The 16,780-nt window shown below is 44.5% G+C and overlaps 1 protein-coding gene across 2 annotated transcripts in view; it reads right to left on the reverse strand.

The window, feature by feature from the left end:
- The window catches only part of NUP155 (nucleoporin 155), a 546,729-nt gene that overhangs the window by 241,014 nt on the left and 288,935 nt on the right, over positions 1–16,780 (reverse strand). For both annotated transcript variants that reach the window (XM_069221247.1, XM_069221245.1), the window contains 3 exons: positions 13,931–14,084; positions 1,595–1,699; positions 1,242–1,396 (listed from right to left, as the gene is read on the reverse strand). In XM_069221247.1, the coding sequence (XP_069077348.1) occupies positions 1,242–1,396; positions 1,595–1,699; positions 13,931–14,084 (414 nt within the window). The remainder of the gene's footprint in view (positions 1–1,241; positions 1,397–1,594; positions 1,700–13,930; positions 14,085–16,780) is intronic.

The raw sequence follows: 16,780 nt of genomic DNA on the forward strand, positions 1-16,780 counted from the left end.
TTCTGGGTGTGCTGTAGTTTCTTCAAATGCAGTCGTTTGGGACCCATATGAAGATTTTCTGGAGAAGTTGGAGTGTGTGGAAATAGGAGGATGCAACAGAGTTGACCTGGCAGGTCATAGCAAGAATTGAATCCAGAATGAAGCTGAGGCTGTGTGTGGTTTGCTGAGGGAGGGAGGGAGTTGGGGGGCTTTAGCGCATGTGGAGGGTCCCAGGATGAGGATCTCTGTCTTTTCTGATTTGAGCTTGAGGCAGTTCTCTTTCATCCAGGCAGCGAAGGCTTCCATCTGGTTGTGGAAGTTGTTCTCGGCAGTTGTAGGGTTTTTGGTCAGTGAGATCATCAGCTGGGTTTTGTCGGCATAGGACACTATGTTCAGTCCGTGGCTTCTGGCCATGGATGCAACTGGGCTATGTAGATGCTGAAGAGTATGGGGTTCTGGGAGGAGCCCTGGGGCAATCCACAGCTCATCTCTGTAGGTTCTGGCAGATAGGGCGGGAGTCTGGCTCTGTGTTCTGCCAGTCAGGATGGAGCGCATCCACTGTACGGCCTTGCCACAGGTTGAGTATAACTAACATACATTTACTATGTGGTTCAGGAGCCCTTTTTAGGTCGAGCATAGCAGCCCATGCGATGCTCTTCTCAACATGTTGTAATCTATTCTGTGGGCTTTAAGCACGCTCATCACTTTAATTCGTTCCTGGGCCTGCCTTTCAAAATTCCCTTGATTCCCTAGGTAAATATTTTACATTGGTCTCACCTTGAGGCTCCTTTCTTGTAAGGAGGTAGGAGGTTCCTTCACTATTGGTGGCCTACATTTTTTCTTTCTGTGGGGTGGATGGATACATAATTCAGATGCCAGCGGGGGATTCTCCCCTCACCACTCACCTCCGGAAAGCTAGGGCCCAAGGAACTTTTTGAAATGCAGATGGAACATTACCATTCCTGACAACGAGTACTTAGTTTTCCATAACAGTATGCCATGTACACTCTTTTTGAAAACCTCTGCATATTGTTTTGTCTCAATGCATAGAGACAAAAGTTAAAAAGGCAGCAATGGTTTGGCTAAAAGAGGGGCATAGCCAGCCAAGCATGCATCACAGTCTTTAAATAGGTTGAACTGTTTTCCTCCTAATGGTATCAAAGATTGTCAATGGCATGGGAGGGATATAATGTGTAAGCTACCAGGCACTGGAATTTACAAATTAAGCTAACATTTTATTTATAGATCTTGCCAAATTGTACCTGTGCATATCTGCCAGCTTTGCCAATACTCTGGCAGCATTACCGAAATTCCGATTTTTCTCATAGTGTCTCCAAAGCAAATCCATATATCTGACCTTATTTTGATCAATCTTGGCCATACGAACCAAATAAGGCTCCAAATATGGAGAATTTATCTAAAAGAAATATACAAATAATCATGAAACTAAAATGATGGAAACAGAATAAAACAAAATATATACATTTAGATATTATTTTCCACATTTATAGCATTAAATTGCTCTCATATTTTATAGTGAACAAAAGTCTGCAATGTATGTCTTTTGAAAATATCTAATTCCTTTAACTAATCCCATCACTATACAGCATCTTACCTCTAATAGCTTGTCCGTCAGGTCAGTCTGGATTAGCCAATTATATAATGCAATATTAAACAGTTCATCTGTTGAACGCTGCGTGAGTTTTAGCATCTGCTCAAACTAAGATGGAAAAAAGAAATAGATCAGACACCAGATGTATCGCAAAAAGTGCATTTCTTATTCTTCTAAATGCGGCTGAACTTAAATAAGAAACTAAGGGCCATATGTACGAACACTTTTTCCCATAGACACAGAATGGGTAAAAACCTTTGCTACATCTGGCCCTAAGTTACTTACCTGCAGAATCATTTCTCCAGTGTTATCTTTCAGAGATTAACATGCTTTGAATGATTTCCAATCGTAGCACCGAAAATATCAGTATATTTTATTTACCAACTGAAATAGCAGGCAAACATTAAAGCAATATGTGCTGCCTATCTTACATTCAGTCGAAGAAGTGGAGGGGCCTAACCTCCATCCTTGCAGGTCATATTGAGAGCTTCAAAGAAAGAAAGAAAGAGTGAAGAGTGTACACATAGAATCATATGGAAAAAAGTAGGTTGCATATGATCTCTAAAATAACTCAATTCTGGTGATCTATAGCGAAACATGAGTACATTCTCATTCGTCACTATGATTGAAACATAGATTCAATTGTTTTGAATTGCAACTAGCAAACAACTTGTGAAGGGCACCACCCGAAGAACTGCTGACTCTTTCCAGAACTGCAGGGAGCACGTCAATTCATGGCAGACTTCAAGGAGAGGTTCTCTGGCTATAAGCAATGATGTAGCTGCTATACTTCTGAGAGGTGAATGGGGGAACAGTGGAGGACAGTGGACTACATAAGTGAACTCTACTAAATCGTAGAACTAATCAACCCTTATTCCTTACCCATGGCACTGGCAAGCTATTAACTGTAAGGGAGATGGTCACCTCGATAACCACTAGAATCTAACCAAAAAAAGCTATGCATGAGGACCATCCATGGTGCAATGCTTATGGTCTGTGTTGGGGACAACCCACCAGGCAACTGATTCTCTAGAGGTCTGTTTACAGGAATGAGAAGCCTCTTAGTGATGCCAAAGTAAAATTGAGTCCAACATCACCTGAGAATCAGAGGAGGGTGTATAATCTCCTTACTGGAACATAAATATGACAAGACCTCGGAATAGAACATCATAAATGTATAAACAACTATGTACTTATGAAAAATAGTATTAGAATCTGAACAAACAATGCCAGTAGCTCATTTACTCGGCTTAAGCTTATGAGCCAAAACAGAATGGAGTCATATTTAATCCAAATAGAGTCTGCCCACCAAGCTATACAGTGGGGCATCATCAAATAGTTACTCACCTTTGGTAAAATCTGGCAGAGACTCTATCTAGCTGCAGATTCCCTACCTTAGAATTATCCCCAGGTGTCAGACTGTACCTGGAAACTTTTTAAGCAGTACCTCTGTGCACAGGTAGGTGCCGTTCTTCTGCTCTGTGACGTCAGCGCAGGAAGTGATGTATACAGTGCCTATATACACGTCACCTAGCACGGTGACATCAGTTTCTTTTTGCAACCTTTCGGTGCCAGACGCACAGAGTCACTAGCTATGCTGATAACTGGTGTGCAGGCACTAAGGAACTCAGAAAGGTACCCAATGCAGAGAAGTCCGTCTGCAGTAGGATGAGAGTGTCGGCAAGGAATCTGTGGCTATATAGAGCCTCTAAAAGATAAGGTATTACACACAAGGTAAGTAACTTGTCCATCTGATAGAAACCTCTAGCCACAGATTCCTTACTTTAGACTAAATACCCAAGCAATACATCACCAGAGGGATGTCTGTAAACTGATTCAGACCACGAAGTCCTGGAGCATTGAACAGTCATAATGCCAGTCATGACTAATATGGATATCCAGGCAACAGTGCTTGGTGAATGTGCATGTAGTCACCCACATGACTGCCTGATAGATGTACAGGACTGGAACTCCACTAGCTAATGCAGTGGTCACAGTCCTAGCTCTGGTGGATTGAGCACCCCAGCCCTCAAGGGGTTCTTTCGTGGAAAAATGCACAGCCCATTTTAATGCAGACCACTATCCATTGTAAGATGGTCCATTTCTGTACGGCCTTTCCTTTCCTCGCCCCACGGTATCCAATGAAAACGTGATGGTCCATCCAGAACTCTCTGGTACAATCAAAGAAGAAGTACACACTATTTTTGGGTCCAGAAGGTGGAGTGTCTCCTTTTCTTTGGAAGGATGAGGTGGGGCTAAGAAGGCGGGCAAGGTGATATGCTGCCCCATACAGCCATTAGCCTTCTTTCTTTCTGCCATGCCCTTAGATAGGGAGAGCGGCTGAGGAGAGTGATGCGATAACAGGCAGTGAGTGATCCTAACCTAGAACCTGGTTAGACCTTAAAGCCCATTACTCAGGAAGGGAAGGTGGGCAGGAAGTAATGAAATCTGCACGTAGATAGAGGAACCACCTGAAAGAAAATTACCAAAGATAACATTCTTCTGATGGAAGTTTCTATTTACAGACCAGGTAATCGATGCAATAGTACCTAGTGAAAATAAGGATGCAGCCCACACAGTGATAGCTCTGCAAAATGGAAACAACCCAAGCTAGAGCCATGTTCGCAGCCTTTGATCAAGTAGAACCTTAAGGTCTTCAGAACGCTCTTTTTTAACCAAATGCATGATGTTGAGGACAATTCACCTGGATAAAGTTTGCTTCATGAACACTTTCTTCCCCTTTGCACCAGTGAAACCAAGGAACAGCTCTAATGCAATACTCCTTAGTCATATCAATATAGGAACTAAGGGATTACCAAGAGCCCAATCAATGCAATCTCTCATCCTCTTTGGATGGATGTGGAAAAACAAAGAATTTGGGAAGCGTAAATGACTGTCTAAAATGAAAGGGTGACACCACTTTTGGAAGAGTATGCATTGGTCCAGATTTCAGGGAAGAAGCTCGTAAATGGAGTTGCATGTGGAGTGGTCTAGGGCTCCCTGACAAAGCCTGAAGCTCCTTCACGCAAAGTGCAGAAGTGATTGCAATGAGCAAACAGTTTTCAGAGTAAGAAGCCATAACCCATGCAGCTTGATAAAGGAAACGGGGGCAATATCTTAGAAAGAAAAACATCTCAACAGGCAACGAGGTAAGGCGGAAAAAGCAGATTAATAAACTTTAACCAATGCTGACAGCAAACAGTTGCAGGTCCAAAATAAAGACAAAACAAATTAGAGAAAATATGCCAACTGTGTCTGTTTAAGCTTGGTCACATAAGAGGAGGCAAACAAAGATCAATGAGCTGAAGAGATGAATTTGGTGGACAGGCAGTGACCTGCCAGAATGACATTCACAATTTCAGCCAGAAAGTTTAAGTCACTAAGCTGTTTCTGCTCAAACACCATGCATGAAGTGTAAATTGTCGATGTTCGGATGAAGAATCCTGGAACTTTGCTTCGTACAAAGTATTCTGGAACCTAGGCTTTGGCCTATCTCATGTTCATCAGCTCACCTGGGATGCCAGGCAGTGGTGCAAATATGTACCAAATGCAGACATCCCACCAGAGTTAGCGTATGTTCCCCAGCGACCCTTATGTCGGAAATGGATACCAAGCATTTCAACATGTGTTGAACATGTCCACCACTGGCTTATTCTATACAACAAAGATCCCTCAGCCAACTCTGTGTGCAAAAACCACTGGTTGTCAGCAAAATGACACCTGCTAAGTCTGTCTGCCCTGATGTTGAGAAACACTGCCAGATGACAGACTGACAATCAGATTCCATAGTGTTAGCAGGCACCACAACATAAACACATCCAGACAGAGAAAACAAGAGCCAGCACAACCCTAATAGCTGCAGCAGCACATGGCATCCAAATCAATTTGCTCTTGATCGATAACAGTAATGCCTTGAGGGCCAGCCGAATGGCATGCAGCTCGAACAGATTTATGCAGTTAAAGAGTTTCCTCAGATGACCTCCCCAACCAATGGAAGATGCATTTGCTACCACTGTGGCCACAGCTAGAAAAGCGCAGAATGCCTTGCACACGCTAGATTAGCATCCGTCATTCACTACTGTATGTCCCAAGATGCCTTCTTGGAAACGCAGATCTGGTCTGGCAGACACGCCTAATATTAAGTCCATTACAGGAATATGTTTAACTAAAAAGAGTAAGCAGTTGTCAAAGAGCAAAAGGCCCCAACCATAAAACTAACAGAGACAACAATGTAAAATATCAAAGCTTCAAGAGCACCTTTCTCCAGAAACACAGATGGACTTAGCACCAATGAAGTGCAGGCTCTGTATGATGGGAGGTGAGATGTGGATTTGTTGATGGAGAGCCTTAGGCTAGACAGTGGCAATCATATTTAAGGTGTAGGAAACTGGGCTTCTTTCCAGATGTCCCCCCACTTTTTGCCCCCTTTAGAATTACTCGATGCTAATTTTTGACACTGACAGTGCACTGAGGCCTACTAAACAGACCTCAGTGCCAGTGCTCTTTACTTAAAAACAAGATATGTCGAATTGTTTACAATTGGCACAGGACTTTACCACCTTCGTAAGTCCCTGGTAACTGGTACAACTAGTGCCTACAGGCATGGGAACAAAAGAGGGCCCCTAAGGGCTGCAGCATAACTTATGTCACCCTAAGGGACCCACACATAAATTGCACACACATTGTGTGCCATGTCAAAGTCACTTCATGCATTATAGGGAAGTCACCCCTATAGCAGGCCTTAAGAGCCCTAAGTCAGGTTGCATTTTAATAATATATGTGAGGACACATCTGTACAAGCAGATATGCCCCTGTGATGTCTAGCTCCATTCCTAGGCATGGCAAGTGACTGGGCAGCCATCTTGAAACATGTACTGGACACTGACAGCACGAGTGACCTAGCTACATGATGACTGCACTGAAAATAGTGGTGTTTGGTATCAAACACCTTGCATTAATAAAACCTTACTGATTATGACATACACTCAGAGGGCACCTTAGAGGTGCCCCCTGAAACCTACTAGTCTTCTAGTGTGCTGGCTGAATGGTCTTGACGCCTGCCCCCACAGATGAGTTTCTGGCCCCCTTAAGGTGACAGCCTCTGATATCAGAGGTCAGAAACAGTACCTGCTCTGGCAGGAGGTGTTATCACCTCCGCTAACAGGATGGCTAGTAAACCTGTATGCCAAGGCCAGGGATTTCAAAGTCCCTGCCACCTTTGGCATGCGAACCCCGCTTCCCCTATTCCTGGGAAAAGTAGCCCCTTGCCCTGAGGCCCATTTGGCACCAGGACAAGTGGGAAAAATAGCTAGTCAGGAAGACGTGTTGCACTGCTCAGCTGGACTGAAGTCTGAAGTGAACACAAAATTAGTAATTCCACCACCTTGTGAGAAGAAGGACCTGAAGAGCTACAAAAAGCAAGATCTGAGGAACAGCAACTGACTTGACCCCATCCCCGCCAGCCAGTCTGCTGTCCTTAACAATTGTGCCAAAGATGATTCATCCTCAGCTGTTCTGCCTCCAAAAGCCTGGAAGGACTGCCAGCACTTGTACAAGTAGCCAGGATCTCCTGTGGAGTAGCGGAGCAGCTTCCCTGCACCTTGCAGGCTCCAAAGAAGACTCACGAAGACAGCACCACTGACCACATAGCCCAAGTTGAAGTGGGCCAACAGTGTCAACGTGGTCCAGAGGCCCTCCGGCGCCAAAACCCACCTTGGATTTCCCAATGCCACCTGCAGCCTCTTTAGGCAGGCCCCTCTACCGTGAGTACCTCTGATGCCAAAAGCCAGACACCTCTGAACCCGGCCGAAGAAGAGGCCCAAATGTGTCCCCACGTCCCGAGCATTTTGAGACCTGAACCCCCTGTGGAATCCCCAGGAGTGGCCCCCCCAGACCCTCTTGCAGCCTCTTTCTGACTGGACGATCTCGATTGAAGTGAATGGGACATGCATAACACCTCAGCAGTCGGATCGAGGTGACCTCCTGGTGCAGCCTTGCCCTTCACCCATACTCACCTCAAGTTCAAAATAACAGTCCTGTAAGTCGTTGCTGGGTGTCCGAATGCAGCATCTGTTTCTTTCCCATAGGATAACACTGGGGATCCAGACGCTGAAAAGCACCTCTGCACCCGGATGCCCCTGTGCCTCCTGAAGTGACCTGTTGGTGCTGCCTTGGATCTTGCCCCATACGTACCTTAACTCCAGATGATTGGTCCTGTAAGTTGCTTCTAAGTGCCATAATGCAGTATATGTTTTCCCCCCATATGATCACATTACCGCTCCAGAAATTGCATCTTTTGAAATGTATGAAAATTCATATCACGAAAAGTACTTACTCAGTTTCAATGATCTTGGTATCTAAATTCATATAAAATCCGTTATTTTTTATAAATTGGTGTTAGATTACTTTATTGAGCATGAATCTCGCTTGCTGACTCTGTGTGCAATAAAAGCTTAACACTGTCCTCTAATTAACCTAACTGCTCACCCACACTAACACAAAAGAGAGCTTTTAGGGTTATTATCTTAATCAGCCAATAATGGTCGCCCTGGACTATCTGCCTAGTGTCCCTTTACAATGGTACACCACATAGATAGCCAGCTTCTTTTTTACACATGGCACTAAAAGATGATCTCAGTATACTCATGACAATGTCATTATCTTAGAGAAAAAGAAAATTGTTAATATCCTTTCTAATACTTGACTTCACATAAAGGAAAGGCAAGCCGGATGATTAGGCATCACTGATTCCTTGTCAGCTATATATAGTACAATGAACAGATTTCTTCAACCAGATGCAGATTCTAGTAGGTTCCACACTGCTAATAAATTCAGACTGGAGTCCCTCATTATGGATGAACAGCCTTGCGATTTCCAAACATAAATGCCCTCTCATCATTTGAAAGTCGCAGCCATGCTACAACCTCTCCTCCACTGCGCTTAAAAACTTTAATCGCAAACTAATCAGGCAACACCTGGAGCTATTATTGCCGACACCTACTGCAATGCCCATAAAAGCCCAAAAAGGACAGATCTTATCTTCTTCACCAAACGCCCAGCTAGATGGAACACTCTACCTACCAGCCACCTCCTCACCTCTAAAACTACCAACATCCCATATGGCTGCAAACTCTCAATCTCCAGCTCGCCCACGTTCCAGGGAAATGTCATCATCTCCATTTTCAGAAACAGAACCATCATGATTCAAGCTAACGACACTAACCTCAGAGCTTTCAAGCCCATATTCCCTTCTTTAAAGTCAGCCTTCTCACAACCACAACGCCCCAACACACGAGCCCCACCCCTAAGATCCCCAGCCCCATAGAACTTCACTCTACCCCCACCACCAACCCCCTTCTAACACTACCCCAGCTCCCCCACCGTTCCTACAGACACCATCCACAACTTGAGCGACTCACCCATCCCCATCAACCCCTTGCCCCTGACCAAGCCCCTAACTCCCTAAACCCTACAACCTTCAATCACAACATCCTTAAAGGATCTCCAGCCCACACCACCGTCATCCTCTCACACAATACCACCCCCACTCCCTGAACCTCTCCAAGATTCCCCTAGCACAGTTCCCCCTCCCAAACCCCCTCTCCTACCTCCCACAAACAGACTAGACTCTACAAATCGAAGAGACACTCTTGTTCCGCCCACTTCCTATGTCACCTCTAACGCACCTCCAGATTCCAATCCCAAACACTCTACTACTGTCTCCTCCCACATACTACCCAGGGATCTAAAGAACCATCAGAAACAGTCGCATCAGACCCCTCACAATAAGAGCGACATCACCCGCACCCCTCCAACCAACTCCACTCCCACTTCTAAAATTAACGAACGGCTCTCCAACCTTGAATCCCAACTTAAACTCATCATACAGGGCATCAACATCATAGCGAGAAACCTCAACTTGTTGATTCACCCCTCCCAACCCTGGCACACACGCCTACACCGGACATGACCACCCCACAGATTCTTAACTGGCCCTCCAGGCCCTTCTACCTTAACACCTCAAGGCCAAAAATAACTAACTCGCCATAGTCACACAACGAAGCAATCAAACTCGCTCAGTCCTAAAACTCGCTGTTATCCATCCCGAACCCCCCATCCAACATCCACGTCATCACAGGTCTAGGTCGACATCTCATACCTCCATCCTCACCAAGACCCCCAGCTCACCTCGTCAATATCCCCCTGACCCCTTCCATTCCAGACCCCAAGATCTATCAGCATACAAACTGTACGCTCATTAACTGCAGATCGGCAGTCAAACATGCAGTGGATCTAGCTGATGCCATCCTTAATCATAATATTGACATTGCCTTCGTCACAGAAACTTGGCTGACTGAACACTCGCAACCGTTCATGGATATCCTCGTCCCTCCTGGTTTCTCAATTACCAACAAAGATAGAAAAGACCGCCTTGGGGGAGGCATTGCCATCACTCACAAAAATAATATTGAAATAGAGATAAAAGACTCATTCAACTACAACTCTTGTGAACACCTTAATGTCTCCATCAAGACGAGTGACAATTCCAAGGTGACCTTCCACCTTCTCTACCACCCCCCAGGTAACACGCTACCTTTCATTGATCACCTAGCTGACCTAATAACGCACTGCTCCCTCTCATGCCCCAACTCCATCATCTTGGGCGACCTCAACCTCCGATGGAATGACGAGAACAATGCTCTCATCCAATCCTTAAATGGCCTTCTACACAGCAAAGACCTTGCCCAGCACTGCAAGGGCCAAACCCACATCAAAGGAGCTACACTAGATACAATTATAGCTCATAAAGACTCACTCACGATTGACGATATCCTTCCTGTCGACTGGTCAGACCATCACATCATTCTATTCCATCTTAACTATACTCCCCAACACACTACCCAATCTCAAAAGACACTTAAATGGAAAATAAACATTGACCAAATCTCTTTAACTACTCTTTACGAAAAAATCAGCTCCCTACTACCTCCCCCTTCGACCAACCTCTCAACTACGGAGTTAACCGCCCAGTACAACTCAACTATTACTAGCATGCTTGATGAATTAGCCCCTATGAAACTGAAAAGAGCGAGAAACACACCATCCAGAGCCTGGTTTAACAATGATCTCAATTTAGAAAGAAGAAAACTTAGAGCAGCTGAAAGACTCTGGAGATCCGACCCTTCCACTACCCACCTTTAACAACTCAAAAGGGAATGGAGAAGCTACAAAAAACACATAACCAACAAAAAAAACATCTTCTTCCACAATGCTCTAGACAGAGCCAAAAACTGCCCTAAGGAGCTCTTCAACATCATCAAACAACAAACTACTAAACCTCCCCCTAACCCCATACCTGCAACCAAAGACACGTGTGTCAATTTCGCAAACTTCATCAACGATAAAATCACTGAGATTGAGCTTTCCCTAGTACCGAATACTCCACCAAACAGAGCTCCCCCCACCGCCTACCACTAAAAATAATATCCATTGCCCATCCCCCTCTGACAACCTGCCCCTTAGAACTGAAGTCTATCTCCCTACCACATTCAACTGTTGACCCCCGCTGGATGGACAACCTTCCACCCTCTCCTGGCATCAGACATCTGCAAACTAGTGTCCACCTCCAAAACATCCTCTCACCTAGCTGACCCTCTCCCATCCTCCCTGGCAAAAATACTCCACCAGTCTCTCACCCTGATCTGGACCAAGATCATCAACAGCTCCCTACAAACCAGTGTGATTCCTGACTGCCTCAAACTAGGCCAAATCACGTTGATTCTTAAGAAACCAGGAGCCGACCCCAACATCCTCCATAATTACAGACCAGTCTCCAACCTACCCTTCTCCTTGCCAAAACTCTCAAGAAATGTGTTCTCCACCAACTAACCCAACACATTGATGATAACCTTCTTAACCCTCTACAATTAGGCTTCCAAAAAGGCTGTAGTACAGAAACAGCCAATCTCAACATAGTAGATGACCTCCGCAACACCTTTGACGCTGACCGATGCTGCCTTCTGATTCTCCTTGACCTAACAGCAGCCTTCGACACAGTCGAGCACAAGCTCCTTCTGGACTCTCTCCAAAAGAGAGTAGGCATAGAAGGCACAGTCCTCTACTGGTTCTCTTCCTTCCTACAAAACCGAACACAACAAGTAAAATACATAACATGACCTCGCCCACCTCAATCACCAGAGGAGTCCCCCAAGGATCTGTCCTCTCTCCCACACTCTTTAACATCTACATGGACCCTCGTACCACCATTCTCAATCGAGCCAACATCCCCTTCCATCTCTATGCTGACAACACTCAACTTTACATTGAAATATCCTCTTTAGAAGACATCCACCACATAAACAACACCCTCAAAGATGCTCACTGTTGGCTATCCCACAACCATCTCAAACTCAACCAGGATAAGACAGAATTATTCCTCCTTTCAAAATCAAACCAGCTCCCCTAGATGCAAGAATGGCTGAAATCCATTGACGCTCTCAAAAGCAATCTCACCCCTACGAGCATGGTCAAGTCACTGGGAATCACTCTGGACTCCAACCTGACTATGCAGGACCACATCAAGAAGAACGCCAACAATGCTTTCCACAGCCTTAAACTACTGAACAAAATCAAATCTTTCACTCCCCAAGACGATCTCAAACAGGCCACACAAGCACTGGTACTCTTGACTATGGGATCTTCATCCTTACTGGCATGGCCAAATCCCAACTTGCCCCCATGAGGGCCACCCTCCATGCAGCTGCCAGACTGGTGACTGGAATTAAAAAATATGACCACATCTCCCCTGCCCTGAAGTCTCTAAAACGGCTCCCAATCGAAGCCCGTTGCTCGTTCCGAACTGCCTGCCTAACACACAAAGCCCTTCACACTGGGAATCCAGAATACCTCGCCAATAAACTCTTGAAAGCAGGTCAAACAAGATCACACCTTCCTCCTCTTCCTGCCCAAAACCCAGAAGCAAAAAACTCGGACATGTTCCTTCACAAGCAACGCCCCGAGAATCTGGAACTCGATACCTATTCACATCATATCTAACCCTTCCCATCAGACCTTCAATAAGCTACTAAAAGAATTCCTCCTCAACCAACCTCCACTCCAAAAAGAATCCCCCCCCACAAGGGAAACCCTCAATACAGAAAGTGCAGCCCTTCTACCATTAAATTCTTACTACTGGTTGCAGCAGGTAACTGTGAGAAATTGATGCAAATGCACGGGTCATAAAATTTGCTAACTCTACCCTATTTCACTCTTATAGCACTGCTATCTCAACCTCCATCAAGGGCACATCTCCTTACTATGTGTGTGCAAAACACTCCAAATGGAGGATCTCATTTTCTGTGAGGTGCATATTTCTTGATGGTCTTACAAAGATAGTCTGCCACTGCCTAAGCTAGCACCAGTGCCTCTGGATGACCCAAAGTACCCCTTCCAGGATCTCTTGAAGGGCTTTGCCAACATATTAGTTGTTATGGGATTCTAGTTTCATCCAGGGGATGGCGAGGGTGTCAGGCTCACAGCCAGATATACACTCTGCTACATACTTTTTTGTCTGCAGTTGTTCTCACAACTTAACACAACACATCTCAGCCTCCTGGAAGGTCCCACTCCCTGCTGGAGTCCAGTTATACCAGGAGTCTTTAGGAAAGACCCTAAGGTAGGGGCTGCAATGGGATCCACAGCCCAAGAGACCTCAGATAGGGATCTTACTGCCTCCTTCTACTATTGTTCATTGAATTTCACCACCATCATTGGATCCTTATGTCAGAGGAAAGCCACGAGACCAGAGTTGTGCCAGAGCTACCAAGCAATATTAAAGAGTTTTGTAAGTATTTGCCATTAGATGTTAAAGTTTCAGCCAATGACGTCTGAACCACAACTAAAAGGTTCACACCTACACATTTGCATATTTAATTAAGTACATGCAACTAGTCACAGTCCTTTCATATCCTGCCTCAGCTTAACACAAATCAAGCAATGGGACTGACTATGTGCTACAGATGTGGACAAATAAGGCTAGTCCGCATAAAACCCACAATGTTTAAGAGAAATGAAGGGAATCATGTAAAGGCAAGAAAGGGAGAAAAAAGGTTAGAAATACTTTTTAACAGATCAGTTCCAGACAACGTTTTTAGCACCCGATGGCCAAGGACTTTGGCTGACAATTTCCATTCCACATGTCACTGCCATGAGATTGTAATGGGTATTTCTGCCATTAAAAAACTGTGATATATTTTTGGTATATCAGAAGGTTAGAAAATTACAAGAAAAGTAACCATGAGTGCTAAAAATGTAGTTTGGGATTTTACAATAAATCCTTACATGCTGTTCTGCTTCCTCATTGCTCAGCATATTGGGATCCGAGGACAGTACAGGAGGGCCAGGTTTTTTGGGAACACTAGGAGACTGAGGAGCAGCTTTGCTCTGGTTCACCAGTTCCTGGAGCGTATCCGTGATGCACTTGTACCCATTTAATCTGAAAAGCAAAACAACTGAAGACATTCATTACGCACAAAGGGTTTTTCTTTACCATCTTCACTTATGCACATTTACACTGCATTCTTTATAGCTATATGCAATATGTGATAGTCAACTGTCCACAGAAAAAAATAATCACAGAAGTAGAATGTATACATATTCAGCAACACTGTAACCAATGACTATTTACCTCCTTTACAGATTGACAGCACTAAAATCATACCAGAGATGCCAAAGCAAATTTACTTATGCGTTATTTAGCATTTTCGGAACAAAGCGCACAAGGTTTAACTGGTGTTGCTCAAAGCTGCTATATTTATATCAGTGAAAAGAGTTGTTTAAAATAGGACAGGATGAACGAAGGAGAGTTTGAAGAATATGCAGAGAAAATAAAATTACTCCTCACTAGTAACAATGTCAATGAAGAAAGGCAACTTCCAGTTTCACATTTACCTCTCGGGATTCTGAAATGCTTGAACAAGTTCCCTACAGAGGTGATAGTTGGACCATTAATAAGGGAATAACCTGTATCTGAAGATGTGTTAAATACGGAAATGCCAAGGACTCGTTCGCTTCTACCGTTTAAGCCCAGACATAAAGGTAACAAATGAATGAAGGAAAGAGCAAGTCTCCCGCTTACAAATGTCTAGTGCAGGGCAGTCTGCATTGCAAATAGTTGTCTTTCCATTGTTAATATTGGACAAAAAAAAAATCTATGTCAATGCACACCATGACCCATTCATATATAAGAACAAAATTGCATCACTATTGTCAAATTCACCTCTCATGATCTCTCCATCAACCCCGTCTCAGAAGTACATGGTCAGGCAGGCTCTGAGGCCTAGGCCTTAGGTTACTGATTAAAAGGTCACAGGTGGGGCGGTATGTAACCAGCTGACAAATGTGCAAACAAGAAAGTCAGATCAATCCCACAGGTATGTGCAGCAACACCACAATGGTCCAAGGAAATTGGCCCCAATAAAACACATGGCCAGAGGGGTGCACACATTCCCGAAACACCATAAAGTCAGATGCCACATGAAGTTAGGAACACCTAGCCAATCAGAACACAGAAACATGCAGCAATCAAACACCCCTCAGGCTGGACATTTGGACACGTTACCCCATGGCCCACATTGTTTCCACGCAAGGTTGAGGCCCACCGGCATTTGTTATCAGGACCTTATTTATGACTTCAAGAAAACGGTCCACATTCTTTACCTAAAAGGAATGCTGTAATTGCTTTATGGTGCTCAGAGAAATGTATAAAACACCGCTCAGATCAATTGTGCTTTGAGACAGTCCTCAGATCCGGCTTCAATAATTATTCTGCCGGCCATAGTGTTTAATTAAACCAACTGTGACTGTTTTGCCAAAAGCCTCCTGTCTTTTTTTTTTTCAAGGTAAGTTCACATTCAAGCAACACCATGATAATGTTAACAAGCATTTGCAATGCAATCGGTCTCGCATTTGCTTGAGTCAGAGCTATTAGTGTTGTAAACTCCTAACCGGACTTTTCTTGCCACAAATTGAAAATGGAAAGTAATACAGTTTCATATAAGCGAGCCGATTCAAAGCACCACAGCATCAGCGTGAAGCAGCACACAAAATGGAAAAGAAGTTCGCTTGAAATCAAACGTATCGGCAAAAGTGTAATTAGCCATGTAATAGGGGAACTGTCCAAGGCAGAAACTAAACCGCCCCAAGGAGGGATAAACGTAACGCATTTACCAACGAAAATAAAGGATTTTTGAAGGGCAAGCCCATGAACGAGTGATAATGATGGGAGTGCGGTGGGTGTGGTTAAAAGCCCAGATACATACCAACACGTCGGAAAAGCAGTGCTCACGCGGTGCTGTGCTCAACCTAAAAGTTATACGTACATTTTAATATAGTGCTTAATACCGCTGTTTTAGCATTTCTAAGCACTTTAATGAAGAAGTGCTATTATCATCTAATGTAATAGTTTTCAATATATTCACAAGGAAGGATATAAAAGTGAGTTGGCCAGGAGTCAAATGAGAGCACTTACTGCCAGGAGACATTTTGCTCCACTTTGTCAAATGAATTATCAGGAGACTGGGCTTGGCCACGTCTTAGAATGCTGCCCTCTAATCAGCTCTGAGAGGAATGCTCCATAAACCATCAAAACTGGGGTTCCTATCGTCTCTGCACCTATGGCGTTTAAAAGAATGTACTTTATCTAACATGAGGGAAGACTTGTGGGTATCTGAAAGTAGCTTCTACATCTGAGACATCTGTTTATCACCCAGTTCAGAGATCTGAGCAGATACGCTCGGAATTCTACACATGGATCGCAGACACCGGTAATCCAGGCGGCCCCAACTGCCCCCGACTGCACAGCTACAGGGAACACAAAGACTACCATTCTGAAGCGAGAGGTGCCAGTGCTGCCATAGATAACCACTATACAGCATCAAGTTCTACCACCAGTCCCACCAGCTCCCCTGGGCCAGCAACCATCCCCTGACCAGGACCATTTTTAGCCGGATTGCTACCACATATAACCTCACACTGCCACCTCCTGCTACAAGGATTTACCAAAGATATATGGAACACTAGGTATGTGGTGATCCTTTGTCTTGTTTGGGACAGGTGGGCCTTCTTCTCATTTGCCGGATGCATGAACCACGCCATGTTCACATGAGGACTGAATCTCCTGCTCTCCAGAAG

Source organism: Pleurodeles waltl, chromosome 1_1, assembly GCF_031143425.1.
Source record: "Pleurodeles waltl isolate 20211129_DDA chromosome 1_1, aPleWal1.hap1.20221129, whole genome shotgun sequence".
Taxonomy (NCBI): Eukaryota; Metazoa; Chordata; class Amphibia; order Caudata; family Salamandridae; genus Pleurodeles; species Pleurodeles waltl.